This window comes from Psammomys obesus, unplaced genomic scaffold, assembly GCF_907164565.1.
Source record: "Psammomys obesus unplaced genomic scaffold, mPsaObe1.curated_primary_1811, whole genome shotgun sequence".
NCBI classification, from domain to species: Eukaryota; Metazoa; Chordata; class Mammalia; order Rodentia; family Muridae; genus Psammomys; species Psammomys obesus.
Genome location: NW_026596073.1, coordinates 22,071,925 through 22,096,049, shown reverse-complemented (window position 1 = coordinate 22,096,049; position 24,125 = coordinate 22,071,925). Strand labels below are relative to the sequence as shown.

Below are 24,125 nucleotides of genomic sequence, written 5' to 3'. Positions count from 1 at the left end.
TCCAACTTAGCATCATGTACTTATAGCACCCACAACTTATAGGCCTTGAACCTCTGTGCTGTGCCAAACCTACCTGAGATTATTCACCCTCACAGAACCGAGTAACCATCCTGAGGACTCACACGACGGAAGAGCTGAACTTTTGAATCTTGAAAACTTATTGTTTGTTTGTTCATTTGTCTGCTTCTTTGAGACGCTGTAGCCCAGGATTCACAGCAATCCTCCTGCCTGGGCCACTGCAACCAGCTGGTTCTTTAAAACTTACAGGTAAATTGAAAATCTGCTTTTGTCCTAAGTTTTCTGTGGCTGTTGATATCAATAACTTGTCGGCATCTAGAACTCCGAGTCAATCTGCGAGTTTCTGCACTGAATTAATGAAAGCGGAAAGATCCATCCTGAATGTGGGTGCTGCCATTCCCTGGGCAAGGGTCCCGAGATTTAATTAAGAGGTGGGTGTAAGCCGAGGACCTGCATCCATCACTTCTACTTCCAGGCTGCATATACAATGTGACAGGCCACCTCCCCTCCCTGACACCATGTTCCCCCTGCCATGACCATCTGTATCCCCTCAAACTGTCAGCCAAGACACACCCTTCTTTGCTAACAATACTTTTTACCAAGTGTCAGGTCACAGCAACAGGAAAAGTGGCTGATAAACTGTTTCAGAGTAGTGACTCAGCTGTCACTAGATGGAGTGTAAGTATTTCTGACTTTGTTACTAGAGGGAAAAGTTCTAGGACACTCTCCTTTCTCCCACTAAATTGTGTGTGGGAGTATAAAACCTCAACTAGAACAGTGTTATTTTTTTTTCATATTTTGTTTTTCTATAAACAAACTTTATCTGTGGCCTTGTGGCAGACAGTCAGTTCCAGGAAACAGACAGCTGACAATGTCATTCCCCTTGAACTGAACATAATATAAAAACAGACCTTAAGTAAATATTTGAATTAGGACAATTACAAACATTTAACTTTGGAGTAGCCTTCCCTAGCATGCATCGATCATTCCTTCCCAGAGCTGCTGTTTCAGTGGATTCAGCGAGTCACACCTGCTCCATTCAGAGGAAGCCCCACGTGACACTGGATGTGCTGGCAGAGGGTGATTGAAAGAGAGTGTAACTGAGAGGTTAGGTTCCTGCCACCTGTCAGAGAGAAGCATGTCTATAAATAGCAGTAGAGCAGCACCTAGTGCTAAACACAGATATAGCAGAGCCTTGAAGGTTAGGCTGGGTGGCAATTGGATGCGTTCTCTCAAGAGTTTAACTACGGATTCACTCCATGGAATGACAGGCAAAGCATGCTAGTTCTTAATGTCCCTCCATTGTTCATAACACGTTCTCTTCAGAGACTGTGCCTGTTAGATAAGGTAGCCTTGCTTGGCTCCAGATTAGACAGTTTGTTCTGTATAGACAATGAGAAAGAATGGAAGTGCTTTGTCATATAAAAGTTGCACAAAAATATCTCTCTCTCTCTCTTTTTTTTTTTTCCTACTGTGGAAACAAACAACACCAAGGACAGATATCCAGGTTGAAAAGTGAAAACAGTAAGGCTTTCTATACAATGCTAATAACATAGATCTGCCACCAAACGGTGACATTTGTAGTGACACCCAACTACTTATAACCCAAAGGGTATGTTCATATTATCAATTTTCCTATCTCAGAAAATATTATGATATCGTCTGTATGGAGATACAATGGATGCAAAGTTTACACAGTCCAACTCCCACTCTTTTTCTTCCTTCCTTCCTTCCTTCCTTCCTTCCTTCCTTCCTTCCTTCCTTCCTTCTTTCCTTCCTTTCTTTTTTGTCAGGACCTTAGGCATCCCAGGCTAGCCTTGAACTCACTATGTAGCTGAAGATGACTCTGAACTCCCAGCTCTTCTGCCTCTGCCTTCAAAGTGCCTGGATTTCAAGTACATACCACCACATCAGGTTTGCACAGTTCAGGCGATGAAAGCCAAGGCCGTGTACACGCTGCACAAACAGCCTTCCAACCGACTCTGCCCCCAGCCCCATTTGATTAACACTGGTGGATTAAAGAACTTCGTATCAGAGCTCTCCGAGGTGACAGCTCTTGCTGGACTCTTGGGAGGCTAGTCTGTGACATTGTGTCTTCTTCTGTTCACCACCAAGTCATGTGATTGTATGCCTCGTGCCCATAGAGCAAGGTCAAGGCAATCCCAGCGTGGTCACTTCAATGTGCCTGACCCCTATGCCTGTATCTGATGCCCATAGGATGTATTTACAGTGAAGTACTCCCAAAAGGCAACCCGTGTGCTCCTATGTGGCTTTCAGAGAGAAGATCCTGGAGGGGTTCAGGAGACCAGGTGTCATGTGCTTCTCAGGGAAGACCTGTGGAGCTGGCTTCTGCAGCAGATGGCTTATATGCCCTAGTTGTGAGAATCATCAGTCTCATTCATTCATTCATTCATGCCTCAGTCCAACCATCTGTCCTAATCGTGTACTCCAGGCTGGACACTGTCCTTGTAGCTGGTCTGTAGCACCTGAAACAAAGGCCTTGCGTTCACAGAGCCCCTCTAGTAGGAGAAGACATGCAATTATCACATAAGCCAGGAGCTGTGAGAATTAAATCAGGTGCTATAAGCCCATGCCATCGTATGTACTCCCACAGGCTCATACATCTAAACACTTGGTCCCCAGCTGCTGGTACTGTTTGGATGAGTTGCGTAGCCTCCCTGGAGGAAGAGAGTCACTGGAGGAAGAGAGGGGCAGGTCTTGAGATGTTACAGCCTGGCTCTTCTCTCTATCCACTCTCTGTTTGCTTCCTGAGGGCTGCTGCAGTGCGACCAGCTGCCTCTGCTATTGTTACCACACCGTCCTCATCACAGTGGACTGTGTCACCTTGAACTGTGAGCCCAAACAAACCCATCCTCCCTCAAGTTTTCTTCCTATCGGGTGATTTGGTCACAAAAAGAGAAGTAATAGAGACCCAAGAATAGCCGGGATGGAGGTAGCACTGAGTGAGAACGCCATGAACTGTTTACAACACCCGTTCCTCAGCCGGCTTCCCCACCTGTGTGAAACAGAAAACCGAAGCTTCTGGTGTTTTTAACATTACTTGGAATGTACGGAAAATTGACGTTTCTAGATTAATCACAAATTTCTAGAGGTCCAAGAGACATTTTTGCTCTTCCTTCTGAGGCTCAGAGAACACAGAAAAAGGAGAGTCAGATAAAAATGGGAAAGCCGGAAGGTAGGAAGAAGGGTTGCAAATCGCTTCTTTTGAACAAGACACGGCCATGACAGTCATGAACCTACAGCAGTTGCCTGCAGTGGGTCAGGACAAGAGTGGGCCATTCAGCTGTCAGGTGTGGATGGAGGAAGATTCAGAGGTTCTACCCTCACTGCGCAATCATTACCTTCTTCTGTATACTCATTCATGACCCCATCAGACCCACTGACATTTCTAAACCAACAGTCACAGAGCTGGTTAACTGAATTGCCCTGGAAACTGAATGGATCACAGAACCAACCCAAAAGTCATGACCTGGGAGAGGGGCTGGTAGGACTGTGTGATGTCATGTGGCAGAGGCGATAAGAACGGGAGACAAGTAAGAGAGGGTGTCGGGGGAGGGAGTGATCAAAATACGTTATATGCCTGTATGAAACTGTCAAGTAACAAAGTTAATCTCTAAACAATGATCATAATTTTTGTTTTAGTAGAGGTCTGTTCTACCCAGTCTTTGCCAGCTGTTTGCCTTTGAGCTCTTCTCAAGAAGCTGGAGCATGCTCACAACCACGTGTAATCCCAGTTCCGGGGGATCTGATGCCCTCTTCTGGCCTCTGTGGGCACTGCACACACGGGGTGCACAGGCGCACATGCAAGCAAAACCCTCAATACACCACGTAAAAGAAAAATAAAAGGAAAATTTCAAAGAAGGTGGAAGAGAGTAGTGATTCTATGTCTGCTCATGCATTCTGATTTCTTGATAACACAAACAACCATTGGCTTACGGCTCAACCATTAGCTGATGGCCGAGGTAAACAACCCGTTACTTGTAAGCTGCTAAATGTTTAACTGGCAGCTGCTGGCGACCCATGGCTACCACTGTGTTCCCTTAGGTGTGAAAGGGAAGCTTCTTCCCAGGAATGTTGGACGAAATGTCTCAAGCAAGAATCCAATGAGCTAAATCTCAGAGCTCTTTGGCTTGTACATAGAGAAGCTCTGTGGCTTGGTCTCAACTTCCCAGACCACAGTGAAGGATGGAAGGCTTCTTAGGGCTGCTGGTCTGCTCTCACAGCTGCCTCTGCTCCTTTGGGATCTAAGTCATAGAAACTCGGAGATGAAGCAGCTAAGGAACTATCAACTCCTATCCCCACATTTTACTTGGTGGGCCTTGTGCCACGGTGCACACGTGAAAGGCTAACTTTGTGGAAGTTGTTTTCTCCTCCCTTTACTGGGATTCTGGGGGTACGTCAGGACATCAGGCTTGAACAGCAATATTTTAGTCAATCAGCCACCTGCCTGGCCCTGAATTTTTATATTTGTGTATAGAAGCAAAGAGTTTTTAGCTCTCTCCTTTAGTTTGGTCTAAGAGAATGGAGAGACTAGCGGGGAGAAATAGTAAGGAGTCTCATTGTTCAGTTCTCGGTTACAGTGTGGGAGTAAAATCCTCATCTGATGTTCTGACATTTCCTTGGTGTGTTTGCTTCCCCACCACTCCAAACAGCGTGTGCTTAGACTGAGCACAGCTCTACATGCTTAGTAAAATGTTCATGTGGTCACACGAAAAGACTGGAAGAGGGAGGGATGGTGGGAGGGAGGGAGACAGAGAGACACTTATATACTAATCTAGTGGAGAAGAATAAAAGCTTTGATCGCTAGCGTTAAACAAGCAGAACTCAGAAAGGGACTAAGAGTGAGATCCCTGGAAGATGCCTGCCATGTCTCCACCACCCATGTCTGACTTTGCCTTGGCTTCACTGGATCAAAAAGCATATCAACCATCACACAGAGAAAGTTGGTTCTTTCTTTTTCCCAAACACGTCAAACAAGGAATTAAGTGACTGTACATTTCCTGCTTAAAGGGACCAAGCTTGAGGTGGTGGAACACAGGAGTAATCCTAGAACTTCAGATGGGGGCAGAGGCAAGTTCAAGGCTAGCCTGGTCTGTTTCAAGTTCCAGACTAGACAGGACCATATAGTGACATTCATGTACATACATCACACATACACAGTACATCCATCCATAAAACATACTTTATACATACATGCATACATACATACATACATACATACATACATACATACATACATACCTACGTACATGAGTCAAAGCGTTCTCCCTTAAAGCAATCTTTAAAACAAAATCTGAGAATTCTTCAGGGCACTTGGAGCATCTTCTTCCTCACTTCATTTTTTCCCTTTTCCTCTACTCCTTTCACTTTGCTCCCTCTTGTATATGAGCAGCTCGCAGCTTCCTTGTTTCCTGTGTCCCCAACAACTCTGTATTTAAAGGCTGTCAGACCTTAGATTTTCCAGCACCATAGAAAGCTGTTTCTGGCTCCAGGAGTCTTGATTCCAACTTGACTCCCTCCTGCCCTTTCCCTCTTCCTCACACCTCTCTCCTCAGATACCCTCCCTGTTCCTCCCTTCCTGTCAGCTAAATTTCTCACCCCTCCTTGGTGTCCGGTTTGGCAATCCACCACAGCACTGTTCCATCTGTGATTTCTCTATTTCGTGGTAAAAACAAGAGAGGAATGGCCTTTGCAGAGGATAATGCCCACAGTGGCCCGTGGGAGGCTGCTGGCAGGGGCATGAGGCCCAGTGGCAGCTCTCCCTGCAACTGTAAAGATGGGGCTGACTAACAGATGACTAGCTGCAAGAGCTTGCTGGTGACACAGTCGAGTTGTCTTGCCTCACCAAAACAGGGGGAAAGTCTGATAGATTCCAGATGATTTCAAAACGCACTTGAGGGGGAGATATACTAAAAGCAGATACAATTAGGATTAGGTTAAGTATAGGTCGGCGCAACAATCTCTCTGTAGGTCCAAATATCCTGCAAATTGGAGGGTTTCAAATTGAAATGTGACAGTCCCCAGTTAGGGATGATAAATATTGAACTTTGTTCCCTGTCAGCCCTGGGTCACTATGAGGAAAGAGAGTTCACTTGGAGTTGAAACTGAGCAAGCAGTAAAAGCAGAAGGAAATTTGCTGTGCTTAAACACTGGGAAGGCTTAAACGAGTTGAAAAATGGACTCTTTGGAAAGAAACAAAAGTCTGTGAAAAATTATGACTAAGTGTGAGGTATACCTCCACAATATAACCTGGCAGCCCTCCATCTTCTTCGGGTAGAGCAGGCTAAAATTGGCTGCTTAAAGGAGGCACAGGAACTGTGTATCCCTGCGCTATCAATATCATCAAATGTTACTGAGCCAGCACTCCAGGAGGCTTGAGTTTCACGTGGGCTTTCATTTTATAAAGTTTATAAACCTATCCATCTGGGCTTGCAGTAGTATAGGCCAGGAACCCCGGCTACTCAGGAGGCTGAAGGCAAGTGGATCACAACTTCAAGGCTGTCATGGCCTACGGAATGGGTTTAAGATCAGACTGGGAAACTTAGCAAGACCTTGAATGAAAATAAAGTGTTAAAAGGGTGGTAGGGACTCACTCAGAGGCATATCATTTGGCTACTGTGTGTGAGGCCATGGGCTCAATTCCCAGTGCTGCAAACAGCTTTCTCTCTCCTCTCTCTGTCCCTCTCTATCTCTCTTTCTCTCTCTCCTTCCCTCAACTGATATGTGTTTGCCTTTGTGTGTGTGTGTGAGTGTGTGTGTGTGTGTGTGTGTGTATGAGATGTCAGTTTGTCCTGTAAAGTTTGATCATTTGGCTAAAGTCATAACTGAAGAAATATATATTTGTACATATATATGTATATGTTTTTATAGACACACATGTATGTGTCTAAATTTACTTATGTTTATATTTATTTGCCCATGCTAGAGACTGAAGCAGGGCTTCATGTGTGCAAGCAAGCGCTATGGCAAGTGACGTAAACTATAATGTCATTCTCTCCCTTCCTGCCAGTGGCTTTACTGTCCATTGGTGAACCCTGCTGGAGTCAGTTACTGCACTGGCGTTATCTGTTAATTCCTTTCATTTTTTGGTACTGTTTTACACATTAGATAGAATCTTCAATACTAAACTAGGATCTTTGTTAAGGGTTGGTCTGGTGCTCTTGTATACAAATGCTAATTTCTGGCCCCCAAGATCTGGTTGAGGTCCTGACAAGAGCATTTTCATGTATGGCAGTCTTTGTTGTATAAACTTTGCTCCTCAATTATCTCTGATTGGTTAATAAAGTTGCTGACATCCAACTATTGGGCAGAATAGAGGTAGGCAGAGCTTCCATTTCCAGGCTTGGGGTTAGAGGTAAGGGACCATGAGGCTGGGAGGAGGAGGAAAAAGAGAGAAAGAGACAGAAAAAGATGGAGAAAGAATACCGGTGGCCTGATGAAAAAGATCCAGCCCAGACAGGATGACATATTGGCAAGTAACTTGGAGAATGCAGCTGGGAGATAACAAGATTAGCTTAGAAAATTTTTGTAAATTGCCCCAGTTTTGTGCTAAAGCTGTTTAAATAAATCAATAAGTCTCTGTCTCAATTATTGGGGAACTAGCTGAGTCATAGAAAAGCCCTTTAGAATTTAGTAAATATGCTACAACAGTCTTATCTCTTTTTCCTTGGAAGGGAGAAGAGGGAGAGACAAAGAGAGGGTGAAAGAGAGAGAGAAAGAAGAAGAGAGATGTGTATATGGTCCTCTCATACATATGGTTGTCCAAGGACAGCGTCAGGTGTCCAGCCTCAGCTTCTGCTTTGAGGCAAGGTCTTTTACTTACCATTAGGTAAGCTGAGCTAGTTGGCTTGACAGATACCAGGAAATTCTCTTATATTTTTCTCCTCTCTCTCCACACCCCATCTTTTTTTCACCATAGTGGGAGTACACTCACACACATACACACACACACACACACACACACACACTCACACACATACTCACACACTCACACATACACACACTCAGACACCCACACTCAAATACACACACTCGCACACATACACACACACACTCACACATACACACACTCTCACATACACACATACACACACTCTCACATACACATATACACACTTACATTCATGCTCACACATACACATACACACTCACTCACATACACACATTCACACACACACTTTCTCTCCCACATCCAGCTTTACGTGCCTTCTGGTTCTGGGGATTCCAATTCTGGCCTTCATGATTGTGCAGGGCCATCTCCCTGCCACCATCACTCACTTTTAAACAGGGCCTCATGTAGCCCAGACCAGTTTCTACCTGGCTGTGTAGTCGGGGGTGACCTTGAGTTGCTGATCCTCCAACTCTACCTCCCTCGGGATCACAGGTGTGCGCCCCCACGCTGACAAACTCAGGTATTCTCGACAGCAGGGAGTGTGCTCTTTCTGCTCTACAGGCTATGAAAACGACTCTCTTCCTGCAGTTTTAAACCCTTTTAAGCCCTAACCCATAGCACCTGCAGGGCTGTTATGCACAGGGAACACATAGGAAGGGACAGGGGCGTACTTTACAAGCTAGAGGGTGATGGCATCCACCCTGGGCATCTCTGCCACCATCCAGCCTTTGTGAAGCTACGATTCCTTGCTCGCTTGTGTGCGGTGTGCAGGAGGGAGCTTGATTCGAATGTCGGTTCAGGATGGTTCTTCTTGTGTCATTTCATTCTGTTTGTGGGAGGGGTTGAAACGGGGATTTGCTGTGTGGTCCAAGCTGATCTTGAAGTGCCGATCCCCTGGCCTCAGCTTCCCAGACTCCAGGATTACAGACCTCCACACACACGCCAACGGTGCTTCCCTTTTTTTCATTTTGTCTTTGGCGGCTAAGTGGGATTGAAATGTCTGTGGAGCCTCCACCATTCTTCCTTGGGCCGAGATCTTGAGCTTCCTCCCGGTTAAAGAGAAGGTGAGGTGTGCAAAGACTTTGACTCTGTCTCCTCCTAGAAGAATTCTAGAAAGCTGGTACCAAATGGAAGCGCCTGAGAACTTCTGCAGGAGCTCCGCAGTGGAGGGAGCAGCTGGTTCCTGTGTACAGAGCCATGGCTGGAGCGGAAGCTGGGGACAGGTGCCCATTACTTCTGTGCTCCCTGAAAGATGTTCTTGCCTTCACAAGGTTAACGAGAACCCAGGCTCTCTGGAAATCTGGAGGCTGACCTCTATTTCTCCCTCACTTCTCACTTGGCCATAGTTAGTGGTGACACCTTTTAATGACTAATAACATCATGTTGACATGTGTTGATCCCTAATGTTACAGGGACTTAAAGTCGCCCCAAATTAAAACAAAGAATTCTCCCTGTCTGTTATCCTTCATGCTGTGCGCTGTTTAACAATGGGGATTTCAACACTCTTTGTTTTCCAACTGTGCCAACAGGAGAGAGTGAGCTGACCCAGGGTGCCAGCAAACCACAGAGCTGTAACCTTGAGATAAGGAGCAAAGGAAAAAGTCAAAACAGAGCAACCAAATTCGAAGGCAGACAAATCTGTCTTCCCTCCAGACTCTCTCACCAGGCGCGAGGGAACACGCTGGCCCCGGCATTAGCTCCGGTGAACTTGAACTGACACATATCCACCCTGGTGCAACACAGATACAGACTGGACAGGCTATCATCTTCATGGACGGATTCATCGAGCAGTTGCTAGAGTGTATCTGCTCTGTCCAGGTGCCGTCTAAGGCTGTCGGAGAGGCCACACATATTTACAGGGTGCAGGAGCCTCACATGTTCTCTGCTCTCCAGGAACTTCTCTGGTTTATGTGGAAAGGAAGCAACCTGAGAATCTAGCCCCCAGCACTGAGAGGGAACACAGAGCAGCAGCCATGCCAGACAGCCAGAGCGGCTTTCCCAGATTCTGAGTATCTGGGATGCAACTGCTTTGAAATCTGGGTCAACTCACGGCTATTACAGATAAAGACAGAGGGAGGAAAGAAGTGCAGAGAACTAAAAAGAAAGAGACTTTTCTCTCCTGTACATGGGAATCTTTACCAAACTGGTCAAGAAGAGTCAAGCCTAACGTTTCTAAGGTAACAAAAGAATGGATGATGTCACAAGAACCCTGAAGAAAGGTGATTTCAAAGTATGTTCTCAGCCCAGAGTTTGCTCCTAAGCATTTTCACACATGAGCTCAAGGAATGCTCTTACCCAAGTACCTGGTAAGGCAGCCACACTGTCACCTGTTTCTCCTATAAAGAAACAGACCCAGAAAATATAAGAAGCTCATTCTTTCTTTAGGACACTAACCTAGAAGGGCACGAAACCAGAATCAGATCCCTGCTGTGCCCGGCTTAAAATCCATGTTCTGAGTTGGCAAGAGAGCGTTTGCCTCCAAACCTAATGACCTGAGTCCAATCCCTGGACCCAACATGAGGAAAGAAGAGGACTGTCTCCTGCAAGATGCCATGCTATGGCATAAGCATCCACCTTCAAAACATACACATGTACACACACACACACACACACACACACATGCACACACACACACACACACACTAAATAAATGTATTTTTTAAATATATTTAATGCTTGTGGTTATTTTGCCTGTGTATATGTGTGTTCACCACATGCATGCCTGGTGCCCAAGGATGCCAGAAGAGGTATTTGATCTCCTGCAACTGGAGTTACAGATACCTGTGAGCCACCAAGTGGAAGCTGGGAAGCTAACCCAGGTCCTCTGGAAGAGCAGTCAGTATTATTAATCAACAAACCACTTTTCCAGCAAGAATATATGTAATTTAAAAAATTAAAAATAGTTGAGCATGATTCCTATATTATTAGCTGATGGGTGACAGAGACAGGAAGATCCTTATAAATTCAGAGCCAACCTGGTCTCCTGTTCTGGTTCCCAGATGTTCTCTAAAATCATAATAATAAATAATTGTATGGAATTAAGCTTTGAAAGACTTGTCTGCTTTAAACCGTTTAAGTTAAATGTAATGAGAAGTGGTCTGCGTGTGTAATTCTTGCTTTGTTTTGTGGGAACCTTTGCTGGGAATGTGGCTCTATTGTGCACAGAGGATGTTGGCTTCATGCTGTAACCACCAGGCAGGTTGAGTTCAGAAACAATCAGCTCAGTCAGTGAGCCTTTGAATCTGATTAAGCCAGGAAGTGGTCACTCCCCAAGACAGGGCAAATGGAGGGAGTCAAGGCACCCAGTCCAGAATGAGAAATCTCCTGCCCCCGCTCCCCTCTGAGGAGGACGGTGTTAGAGTGTGTCATGGCTAACTGACATCCAGAATTCTATCGTTCCTTCCATTCACCTTTGGGAAACAGAGCGAGCATTGTGTTCAGGACGTTGTTTCCCATGCCCAGTCATCACAGCTACAGTCTCTAAGAAACCTCTGTTTACAGAGGTCTGGCCTGGCCTCCTGCTTTGGTAACAAATATCTCAGAGCAAAGTCTAAGGCACAGAGGAAAATGCAGGGCCTCTACCAGGCTGCTGGCTGTGCCCTGGTGACACTGGGGGGCCTCAGTATCTTCTCTGGAATCATTGCTTTCTTCCCTGTCTTTTCCTGCAAGTTCTGGTACGTAGGATGGAGCGTTTGGATTGCCTGTCCCATCTGGAACGGAGCTTTGGTAAGACATATTTCATTAAACATCCTGACGCAGAGGAGGGCGAGAAGACAGGGGAAGTAAAATAATACTTAAGAGTTTTCCAATAATTCAAAGAAGTCTATATTTTGCAGAAAATCATATTCCTGACTTTAGAGCAGAAATTTCCATTAGTTGGACTTTAAATATATAATTTTTCCTAGTATTGTTTCATGTGTATTTGTATACCTTGTATGCAGCGATGGAATGTTTGAGAAATCCTCATGGTGTGTGGTGGCACAGACCTGTAATCCTAGCATCTGGAAGACTGAGGCAGAGATGTGGGCTAGAGGCTAGCCTGGGCTACACAGTGAGGCTTTGATTATTGAGCAGCTGCCTATCCCTTACAAGCTAGTGTCACACACTGGACTTAGTTTTGACTAAGGTCATGTATATCTGAGGTAGGCTTGATGTAGGCTGAACATAAATTTTAGCAATAGGCCAAGGGAAATAGCATGAGGCATGAGTGTGTCTAGCCTGCCACAACTGAGTGGCTCCGGGAGGTGGAAGGAGGCAGTCTGGAGCTGGCACAGGGGCAGAGGTACAGGGCACAGGGAAGTAGCCTGCATTCAGGTTCTGACTTTAATGTTCTTACTATGTGATCCAAAGCAGGAGTCTCAGTCAGTTAGGTCCCTCTTGATTTTTCATGTTCTCTGGTGACTTTCATGGGTGAAAGAGAGAGAGAGAGAGAGAGAGAGAGAGAGAGAGAGAGACAATGAGAACAACTGTCTAACCGTAAGATGCTTGGTGGGAATGAAGACAGTTGACCAAGGACTGTTGACAAGAGCTTTGTACTTGATTGCTAGCAAACACTGAACCTTTCCCTTAACCCTGTGTTCTGCTCAGACTCTCTACTCTGAATCACTTGCTACCAGCCTTACTCAGCCAGCTTGGTGTTGCAAGGCAAGCAAGCACTCAGCCGACAGAGCTATACACCCAACTCCACCATCAGTTCTCAACCAAACGTCACTTTCCCACCAATGTCTTTCCGCTTTACCCTTTTTAAAACTGCAACCTCTGGAGGCCAGCAAACTGGCCCAACGGGTTAAGGTGCTCATGGCCAGAAGACCCGAGTTTGAAGTCTGAAATATGCATGGTGGACCATGAGAATCAATTCCCAGCGGAGGTGCTTTGATCTCCACACGTGCCCTATGCTACCCAAGCGCCCGTTTCCCAGCCTCACACAAATAAGTAAGTAAATAAAAATAAATGAAGTAATTGTCAAAAATAGTCCTTAACACTGTAACCCCTGCCTCCATCTGCCACTCCCAATCCTATAGCCCTACTCCGACTGACATTACTACATAACCTAACTATTGTGCCCTATGCAAGGAGAGGGGTTCTGTTTCTATTTTCTTTACCACCCTATCTCCACAGCTTGGAACAAAGGGAGCCACCTGCTAGATTTTGAAAAAGTAGCTTTTAATGGATACTGTTGACCCGGTGGATGCCCCCTGGGCCCTGCTTTCTGGGGATACAGCCACAGCCTTAGAGAGGTCAACTCTGATTAGGACTGTAGGTGAGGCTGGCTCTGTGCAGGAGAAATCCTCCTGAGAGGAAAGCGGTGCACTGCTCACTCCTTCCCCCTCTAAATTTAGAACAACGTGTTTTTTTTTTTTTTTCCCCTCTTGAGTTTCTTCCTGAGCCACAGGTTTGTCTGATGAAGGTCAGAGCTGCCAGGCTCCTGCCTAGTCCACACCACCCCTGCCAATCACTTCTTTAATTGCTGCTGAGGCACGTGCTCCTCCGGTGAAAACATGGTTTGTATATTCCCATCTTATTGCCATTCCCTTCACAAATGACTCTGTATTTCTTTTTTGAGACTTACAAGAGACATTTTCTCGCAAGTGGTCCAGTCCCTTGTGTTTGCCCAACGCCTTTTATTCAAGACTTTCTAAGTCCAGCATGAGTGTTGGTCCACAGACTCTGCTAATTGTGTTCTGAAAGCCACTTGGCACACGATTTTCCTACGCTGTCTGAGAGAGGTTATTTAAAGGCACCAGCTGCTAGGAAGCATGCAGCAGCAGGTCATAGTACCTTCAGCCCTGAGCCCTATTAATCCTGGGACATCTGGCCTGAAGGACCATTTCTGAAGGAGAGGGAGTCTAGATCCCATGAGCTTGGTCACAGAGTTCAGACCTGGAGAGTCTTGGCCAGAAACAAGCTACCACCCAGCTCCCAAAGCCCCCTTAATACAAGATTAAGGTTCCCCTTGAGCCCTGCATGCCAGGCTCCTCAATTGCTGCAGAAGGGGCTTGGCTATGTGGTGGCTTAGCAGTCAAGGGACTTCTCAGCTACCAGATGGTATCAGAGAAAAGCCAATGTCTGGCAGTGGATACAATAATGAAACCAGATTTTAGCCAGTAGCATTGCAGAATGGAGAAAGGAAACCTCAGTGCAGGACCAAGTTCAACTCCAAATATTACAGCAAAGGAGAAAGTTTAGGTCAAGGAGCAGGGTGTGGGCCAGTAGGTAGGAAATTCCTAAGAGGAAACAGCAAGGAGAAATCATGGGGATTTTTGCTGAGGACAGACTAGGCAATTATCTAGGACAGACCTTATCTTCCAGGGTGATGCCGAAGGATAGAGAGACGAAGTACACAGTCAGGGTCATCAAACATCACTGGCACTGAAGATGGGCTGCTCACTGGAGTTTTGGGTAAAATGGTTTGTCCCTTACTGTGTTTTCCTTACTTAATTCATGTTCTGGGTGTGTGAGTGCATACGGGTGCCCTGGGTACCTGTGGAGGTGAGAGAGGAACACTCGGGAGCCCGTTCTCCCTTCCTCCACGTGGGATCAAACTCAGGGCTCAGCTTGGCAGCAGGTGCCTTCACCTGCTGAGCCATCTCTCGGGCCCCCTTCTAAGATTTCACAAGGAAGAGGAGAGCCTGGTCAAATTCATCTTTGTCAATGGTTAGTTTTCCACTTAAATAGTGCAAACCATTCTATAGTCAGCCGGTCTGAAAACAAATTAGTCATCCAGTCATCCAAACCAATTCTCTCTTCTCCAGCTTCCTTTTCTTTGTGTTGGGAAATCAATTTCAAACCCAGAATGGCCCTTGACTCAATTTTTTTTTCCCACTAAAGTAGCCTCTTTTCAGACTATGAAAGCCACTAGGGGTGGAAGATAGCAAGGCTAGTGCTGGGGATCTGTGGACGGCAGGGTCAGGGCTGGGTGAAGGCGGGCCTCAGCAGTGCCCATCAGTCAGCTCCCACTCACCAGCTCTGGCAGTGGGGAAGATATTCCAAAAGACAGATAGGTGTGCCCCTCCCTTCGGCTACCCAGCTACTGAAACAACGGGCCCCAAGGAATAGGAGCTTTCCCAGGAATCTCATGCCAAGGGAGGGAAAAGGCCGCCATCAGGGAAGGAACCTATCTCCAAATAAAGGTTTCACACAGGCCTGACAGCTTTTCAGAGTCCCTTGATTAGATGAACTTGAATCTAGCCAGTGATGGGTTGGGGAACGTCTTGGACCTCACTGCTTACTCTTCCGTATTCCTTGCCCTCTGTATGAAGATAAACCTCATGTTGGGATCTGAAGGTGGACTTGGGGGGGTTCTCGTTTCTCCTCCTCCCAACATGACCATGATGAATAGATTACCTTTCTCTGCTTCTCTCTACTGTCACTTTATCTCCCCTTTTACGGATAGGTTGCCCAGTCTAGTTTGCTGATCCCTTCAAGGTTCATGCTTTGGCACTAAAAACTTTTTTAATACTAGAGAACACCATGCCATCAGCTCAAGGCCTGCACTGTGAAGCAATGCCCTAAACCAGCCCTACTTAAATCACCTGCCATGGGGTGTTAGATTTTCCCAATGTATGTCCCAAAGTACACCTTTCTCTTCCTGGGCACTGTGCGCCTTCCCATCTCTTCTGCTTTTTCACCCTACTCAAGTTTTATATCTAGACAAAAATGAAATGTAAACTGTAGAGAATCTCTGCATTAGCAGATTATAAAACTAATGCACAGGGCAGCAAACAGCAGTTTTAAAGAATAGAATATGACAGAATAGAGAATAGTAGTTTACCACATAGTAAAGATCTGGTACTTAACCTATTAGATATAAAATTAGACTGATGGGATGCAGGATTAGCTCAGTTGGTAGGGTGCTTAGCAACAGTCAGCATACGTGAAGCCCTAGGATGGATCTCCAGAACCACGTAAACTGGGCTTGGTGGCACATGATATCAGTACTTGGGGGATGGAAGCCGGAGGACGAGAAGTTCTAAGTCATCCTAGGCTGAACTGGAGGCTAACCTGAGTCACATGAATTATAACTGCTCTAAAAGTAACGAAGATGCTCCAAAGGGACATTGTGTGCCCTCCTTTTGACCATGAGGCCACTGAAACAATGGGCTCTGAGGAACCAAAGTATGCCTGGGAATCTCAGACAACCTTGCAGAGGAGCCAGGAACTCACCTTGACCAAGACTGTTCACCTCTGCCCGCCTACCTCTCGTTCTCTGCCCAAACATAAACCTCCTAGTAAGATGCTGAAGATGAGCTTGGCAGAGAGGATGGGCCTCTCAGTTCTTCCTCCCACTGTGAGAATGGGCAGCTGATGTGGCTCGTTAGGGCTGCCAGGGTCCAGACTCTGGCCCTGATATTTCTGTTAAAAGGACACTGTCTCAAAAAAAAAAAAAAAAAAAACAGAAGAAAAAAAAAGCAGTAAAAAATAGACAAAAAAAAAAAAAAAAAAAAAAAAAAAAAAAAAAAAAAAAAAAAAAACGGTCCGAAAGGATTTGTAGCTAAACCAAGAAACAAGATGTACTGTTCACCATGAGTGGAGTTTAAAGTCTAAAGACCTGGGTCATCCCGGGACCTGAGACCCCACCCATTCCAGTCCAGCGTGTATGCAACATCTGTCTCAGATGTCTTCACTGTAGTGTGAGCCAGACTAGCTGCTGCTGCTTCTACTTGGCTGTCCCCAGATAAACCCAACATGTATTGACCTAGCTTTTGAGGTCCCCCTCATCCTGCTGTAACATAGCTTTCAACTCTGATGTTCTGCTTTTTTCACCAAGACACCCCACCCCACCCCTGCTGCAAGTCTGGGTTCCTCCCTGTATGGGCCTCAAGCACATAATCACTTCCTCACCTCTACAGATATGGGTCTCCAGCTGAGCCTGCCCTCCCCTGTTATGGTCATGCCAATCAAAGCCATCCTTTAGACCTGCTCCAAACTCTATTTACCCTGGAGCCTTCATCCATTTTCCTCCTGAACGTAATACCTAAGTTCTTCTTGTGTGCCAAACACTCATTCTTGCCTATTTTTATTTTATTTGGTAAATTAATTGTTTTGTTTATAATGTATGTGAGAGAGGGACAGAGACACAGACACATGCACACAGACACACACAGAGAGATAAGAGAGTGACAGAGAGACAGAGAGAGAGAGGCAGTTATCTCAGAGGCTAGAAGAGGACATCAGATCCCTTTAAAGCCAGCATTTCAGGCAGGTGTGAGCTGTCTGCCATGGGTGCTGGGAGCTGAACTCAGGTCCTCTGCAAGAGTATGCACTCTTCTGAGCCACCTCTCCTCAGCCTCTTCAATGAGGACATTTGGATGTGGACATTTGTTTTTATCCAGACTGCAAATTCCAGTGAGAGTTGGAATCATGTTCATGCTGCTATTATTTGGTGTTCTTAGTAATCTTGCACAGCCTCTTAGCCTCTTGAGAAGAGAAGAGTATCTTCACGTCAGTTTCTTTAACTTTATGTTTAAGAAAGAGTCTACTTTCAGTGGGAAATGTCCCCCACAGGTGCAGGCATTTGAACACTTGATTCCCAGCTAGTGGCACTCTTTGCAATGGTTGTGGAAGCTTCGGGACATGGAATCTGGATTAAAAAGAAAGTCAGTCACTCAGGACAGATCTTGAGGCCTTATAGGTCGCCCCTATGTCCTGTCCTCTGCTTCCTGAGTACAGATGCGGTGTGAACGGCCAGCCTCTTAGTCCTGCTGTCTTGCCTTCTCTGTCTGCTTCCATGTCTTTCCACACAGTGGACAGTATCTCCCCAAAACTATAAGCCAAAATAATTCTTTGTCCCTTAGGCGGTTTCTGTCAGGGAATTTTATAACAGAAATAGAAAGAAACTAACGCAAGCTCTTGTGTAGCCCAGGCCTCAAACTCTCTGTATAATGGAAAATGACATTGAACTTCTGATCCTCCTGCCTCTATGCACCAAGGGTTAGGACTACAGATGTGTGCCACCATGCCCAGTTCAGGAAAAGCGGGAAATCGCAATCAGGACTTCTGTGTGTGAGGAAAGCACTCTGACAACAGAACTACATCTTTAGCCTCATTATGTAGAGTCAATGTGTTAACACACATAACGTGTTTACCGCTATGTCTGCCATACATTGGTTAAATATAATTGATATAAAGAGATATTATCATTACTTCAACTGCATGGTGCTCACCTCACTCCCTGTTTATAGCAGATCAGCATAGGCGCTTGTAGATGACTAGGTTATATTCTCTCTTCATCTGAGGCCACTAATGTTTCCATTTCTATTGCTTCCTTTAATTCATCTGCTTCTGGGAACCAAGTGCTGTCCTTAGGCAATTTAAACATCGAGGGGGAGGCCTCACAATTAGCAAGTGAGGCAAGTGTTAGCCATCCCTGGAAAGCAAGCCGATAGCATGGCAGAGGGAGGGGAACGCTCTCTCTTCCCTTACCAGACACCTCTCCTCCCTGTCCTCCCCACAACCACACAGCCCTCCAGTTCCCACCCGCTCCTTCCTCACTGTTTTTTTGTCCCTCTTCTCTGCTCTCAGATCTCTGTCTTTTTCATTTTTTCCTGGTCCTTATCTAAAAATAGAAGAGAGTGCACATCAAGGAAGATGGGTGTGCTTGGCTCTGGCACCCCCCCTCCAACCCTCTCCCCCACCCCCGCCCCATCAGCCAGGTGATTTTAAGATGTTCCCAAACAGCCTTCATCCCAGGCTACTGCTCAGTGAAAGAGCTTTTTCACAGTTGTGTGTAAACAAGGCAAAATCCAAGCTGGCCACTTTGACCAAAATAACAGGAAACTGCAGTTCTGCAGTGCTTTTCAACTTTCAAAAGGAAAGAAACCCCTGCCAGCACACTTAAGGCCAGCTTGAATCTCAGCATCCCATAATGTCAGCTATCTTCCATAGCTTCACCAGCAAAGGGACAGGAGCAACCCCCTCTTTCCTTCTGCTTCTGAGCTCCTGTGACTGACCAGAGAAGAGCATGGTTCAGTCTGTAAGCTTAGACAGCCCGGGCTCCATTTCTCTGCTCCTACTGCTCCTAGTAATTCTCCTCTTTGTGGTGCTGTTTGCACCGTCTCTGCCTCCTTAACATCCCTTGGAAAGGTTCCTCTTGCAGAATCCAGCCAGGAACCTCTTTCGACTACAGATGGTTCTGTTTTTATCCACAGGACTTTCATGATAGAACCAAGCCAAGTCTGTGAGCTTCGGGCTCAGCAGCAGGAGCCATGCGCGAGTGGGTGTTCCCCTCTCCCCGTTTCTCTAGATCCAAGTTTCAAAACAATAAATACATGAAACTTGGACCTCTGCAAGCAGCACCCTGTTAGCTCACATGGGCGAAGCTCTGATTTCCCCCTTAAGTTAACCAATTCTGTGCATGCCATTATAGTTGGTCCTCTGTCAAAATAAAAACTGTGCTGTTTTTAAACCTATCTATACTCAATATCTAATTTTGGGCTCATCTCTTCCTGACTTTCTATCTGGACCTCAAAATTCATGCTTTGACTGGGAGTAAGGATTTCTGTGGTTTGGGGATAAGCGATTTCTAGTCTCAATAACCACGAATGGCTCCTTCATCAGACCTCGTGATGAATCTGAGATGAGCTCAGAAATTCTTTTTCCATTATCTACTGCAGCATTCTGGGTACACCATTCCCTTCTTTATTAACTATTTTCGTTCTGCACTTTGGGTTTTTGTCTTTGAATAGGAACTATAAAATCCCTTCATAAAAGTGGATAGCACTGTACCCAAGAACACTAAATGCTATGCCACACATCCCTTCTAATGACTGTCTTTATTATTTGGGAAACAGAGGCCATGTGTCTATGTCCCAATTAGCAGCTCAAGGGTGCCTGCGAAAGATCAGGCCTCAGCTAGAAATTTTTTTCTGGGGCTGGGGACAGATCTCCATTCCAGTTTGTCCCATTTGCAGCTTTATAAATTTGCTAGAAATATGAAAACATGGCTCAAGTGAGTAAACATGCTTGCAGCCAACTCTGCTGTCTGAATTCAATCCCCAGGCCCCACATGGTAGAAGAAGGAACCAATCCCATCAATTTATCCTACCTACATGCAAACACACACACACGTTCATATGCACACATAGAGGAGGTCAGATAAAAATAAATGTTAAAAATCTCTAAAATTACACACACACACACACACACACACACACACACACACACACACACACATGTTACTTTTCTGTTGCTGTGATTAAAAAAAAAAGCCATAACCAAAAGCAACTTAAGAGTTTATTTTGTCTTATGGTTCCAGAGTGTTAGAGTCTATGATGGCCTGAAAGTTGTGGTATGCCAGCAGAAGGAGGAAGATGGCTCTTTACATTTCCACTCCCAAAGAGTAAGAAGAGAGCAGAGGAAGCATGCAGAAATACCTCAAAGCCCATCCCCCACACACACTTGAACATACGACATCCAGCAAGGCTCCAAGTCCTAAAGATGCCATACCTTTCCCTAACAGTGCCACCAACTTGGGGCCAAGTGTTCAAATACACCAGCCTATGGGGGCGTCTCTCATTCAGATCAGTACACAAAGCACAGCTCAAGATCTAGGAAGCCAAGCTTTAACTGCGGTGACCTGACAGGAGCGGAGGTGGTGGCTATGATGGCAGAGGCAACACAGAGAATGGAAAATGAGCTGGTGTGACTCATGTCCTGATGATTCTAATGGCTTATTTTCCTCCCTGTCAACACAGTTCCTCTCACAGATGAAGAGCTCAGAGCCGTAAATCCATCTCACCCTTTGCCCTGCTTTCCAGCTTGTGATAAAGTTGTCAAGCTGTGAGACAGATTGAACTCTTTGCAGAGGTCCCTTCGATTGTAGATGTTATTTTTTTTCCAATTTTCTTTTCACAGGCCATCACAGCTGGGACACTTGTACTGCTTGCTCACAGACAGTGGACCCAGAGATACTTGGTAAATACAAAAAATGTCAGTGAGGATGATACAGTGGATGTGACAGTCGTGTGTATGTGTGTGTGTGTGTGTGTGTGTGTGTGTGTGTGTGTGTGTATCAAGACTGGGTCTCATGTATCCCAGGCTGTCCTTGAACTTGCAGTATAGCTGATGCTGACCTCAAATTTCTAATCCTCCTTTTCCCACCTCCCAAGTGCTGGCATTAAAGGCATGTGCACCTTGCCCAATTTTATAAGCTATGTTTAAAATGTATAGTTTTTTTTTAAATCCAGTTCTTACTCCAAATAATTTCTCTAAGTTCATGGTTATTGTTTGGGGTCAGTATCAGTGCTACAGAATTTCATCATTTTGTAGCAATGAAGTGCAGGCTCTTCTGCTTAAATGTTGGATGCGTCCGTGTATGTGTGTGTGTGTGTGTGTGTGTGTGTGTGTTGCATGTGTGTGCATGTGTTATGGGTTGAAGCCAAGTAGGTAGGCCAGTACCCTACTTACTGAACTACACCTCTCAATAAAGCAGTTCACATCTCAACTCTGAAGTTTCCTTCCCACTCTCTCCGGCCAGGAAAGGATGCGCTCTCCATGCGAGCTCCTGTTTAACAGCATTCTTCTCCGTGCTGCAGAAAAGAGCACAGTATCTGATTGTAGGCCTCATTTCCATAGCAAAGGCTGTAGACAGGGGCTCAGCTCCAGCTACAATGCAGATGGAGGTATAGGTGGAGTCTGAAAGGCAACCTTTCTGAGAGGCTTTTGAGCTGTGCAGAGCTACCCAGTCTGTACCCTGAGTAGCAGGTCCTAGAGAAGGGATTTGGTCCATTCATTCCCCCCCCCCAACACAAACTTGCACTGTGTATGATAAGGAATAAACAAATAAAACTTCATTGATTTCATTTTGACTCAAGTTGGCAGACATGATTTCCTCCTGTAGCATAGATTGGCAGTAAGAAAAACCTAAAAGGAGGGTTGGGAAGACTAGGGATGGAGTTTCAGGAGGAGAGTGTTGGCCTGGTTTATGGAAGACCTTGGGATTAAATTTTAAATGGCAGCTCCGGGATGGGTGGGTAGGGTAATCTAGTGTGGCACGTGGGGGGTAGAGGCAGGAAAGGTCAAGAGTTCAAGGCTACCCTTGGCAACATAAAACATGCTGCCTGGACTTATAAGAGGCTTTGTCTCGAAAACAGATGAAGAGAAATGAAAGCAGCGTGCTTCTCTGCTCTTCCACATAGAGGAAATTAATGGCCACACTCTTTCTCCAAGTAACAGTTTGTCTCTGCTTATTTTCAGTGGGAAGCTGTTTTCACCTTCGTAACTCTGAGCATTATGGGATGTCCACTTCATTTTGCAATAGCCTTGGAATCGGTCCTCCTTGGCCCGTACTGCTTCTACTCCTTTTCAGGGGCGGCGGGAACCAATTACCTTGGTTACGCAGTCACCTTCCCTTTCCCGTACGCGAAGTTCCCGTCAGTCTGTGTGGACCCCCTCCGCTATGAAGAGTATCACCTGGCACTTCAGGCCCTGGACCTGTGCCTGAGCTCCAGCCTGTTCTGTGTGTCCTTGGCACTGTTCATCAAGCTCTCCTCAAGACTGCTACAGGGCGGAAACATAAATGTGAGTTTCAACAAAGGGAGGCCGGGGCTGGCTGGGTCCTGAACAGTGAAGGGAAGGACTGTAGGAACCCTCAGTGTCCACTCTCCTCTGTCTCCTGCCAAGGTAACCAGTGTCCAGCGTGTCACAGATACTCAATACTTGATTTTGGATGAATGGGCATAATGGTGTATAGGAATCAGGCAACGGTACATACTCCCACCTCTTTGCTATTTTTTAATTTTTAAGTTAACTGATAATTTCATACATGTATATAATGTATTAGAGCATGGTTCACCTCACATCATCTTCTCTTTTCCCCCTTTTGTCTTCCACTGAGCCCCTTTCCCATAACTAGTTTCCTTTTTACTTTCATGTGTGTGTTTACATGGTGTGTGTGTGTATGTGTGTGCGAGATTGTGTATGTGAGTGCTTGTGTGCATGTGCGTGTGCGTGTATGTATGGTTTGTGGATATATATGTAGAAGTGTGTGTGTGTGCATGCAGGGCAGGGGGTGGATATGTGTGTGAGTATGTGGTGTGTGTGGAGGGCGTGTGAGTGTTTATGGTTTTTTGACCAGCGTCTCACTATAGACCCCAGGTTGGCCTCGCACTCTGCACCCTCACCCCCCAGCTTTCGAAATGCCGGGATGGCAGCTGTGTGACCACACATCCAGTCTTCATGGTAAAATCTGTGAATATGCAGGTGGGAATTGGGGTATCATGCCCCTGGATGCATGTGGGGCCTGAGGAAGACATCAAATGTCTTTTTCTATTGCTCACCCCCTTAGTCCTTTGAGTTAGGATCTCTCATGGACTCCGAAATTTACCTGCTGGGTTAGACTAGCCAACAACCAGTGAGTTCGTAGGAGCATCCTGTCTCCGCCATCTTTGCTGGGCTACTCGTGTCCTCACGTTTCCACAGCAAGGGCTCTTACCCACAGCAGCAGCTCCTCAGGAAGCCGTGGGTAGTCTCACCAGGCAAGTGCATATAAAAAAAAAAAAAAAACAGACGGTAACAAGACAGACAATTGATGGCAGAGTCACTCACTTGATTGTGGAAAAACATTTCCAGACACATTGTCATGCACGTCTTAGATTTAGACAGCATTATTTATCATGGATGCTTCAACAAATGCTGAGAAATGTCAGCATTTGCATATAAAGATGATGTGTGTCCCACCCTACCCTGTGTTAGTCGTAAGAGATGGAACTCAGTACTAAGCCTAGGATGGCCTCGAACTCTTGACAATCCCAGCCTCCCACATGCTAGATTGACAGGCATGCCTCACCATATCTGGCTCTCAAACATATACTCTTCTAAATTTTTATGTTATGTGTGTGGGTGTTTGGTCTGCACGCGTGTCTGTAGAGCACATTTCTACAGTGCCATGGAGGCCAAGGAGGGTGTGGGGTCCTTGGAACTGAGTAACTGACAGTCGTGAGCTGTCACGTGGGTACAGGGAGCAGCCAATGCTCTTGGCTGCTAAATGTCTCGCCAGCCACAAGTCAAAATTTAAACCATGCTTTGGCAAGTTCATTGGTAATTCCTCTTGGTGTTAGAATAAACTTAATCGTCTGCTTCACTGTCCCATATTAAGCCTTAACATATAAAATTTTCCTAATAGAGAATACTGAAAGCTTTGTGGAACCTGATTGTACAAACACCCTTTATCCTTTAAATATTAGTCAAATACAGATGC

The 24,125-nt window shown here is 45.7% G+C and overlaps 1 protein-coding gene across 2 annotated transcripts in view; it reads left to right on the top strand.

The window, feature by feature from the left end:
• The first annotated feature begins 11,497 nt into the window (after positions 1–11,497).
• The window catches only part of Tmem212 (transmembrane protein 212), a 29,904-nt gene continuing 17,276 nt past the window's right edge, over positions 11,498–24,125 (top strand). For both annotated transcript variants that reach the window (XM_055626071.1, XM_055626070.1), the window contains exons 1-3: positions 11,498–11,656; positions 20,783–20,842; positions 22,124–22,447. In XM_055626071.1, coding sequence (XP_055482046.1) covers positions 11,498–11,656; positions 20,783–20,842; positions 22,124–22,447 — 543 coding nt within the window. The remainder of the gene's footprint in view (positions 11,657–20,782; positions 20,843–22,123; positions 22,448–24,125) is intronic.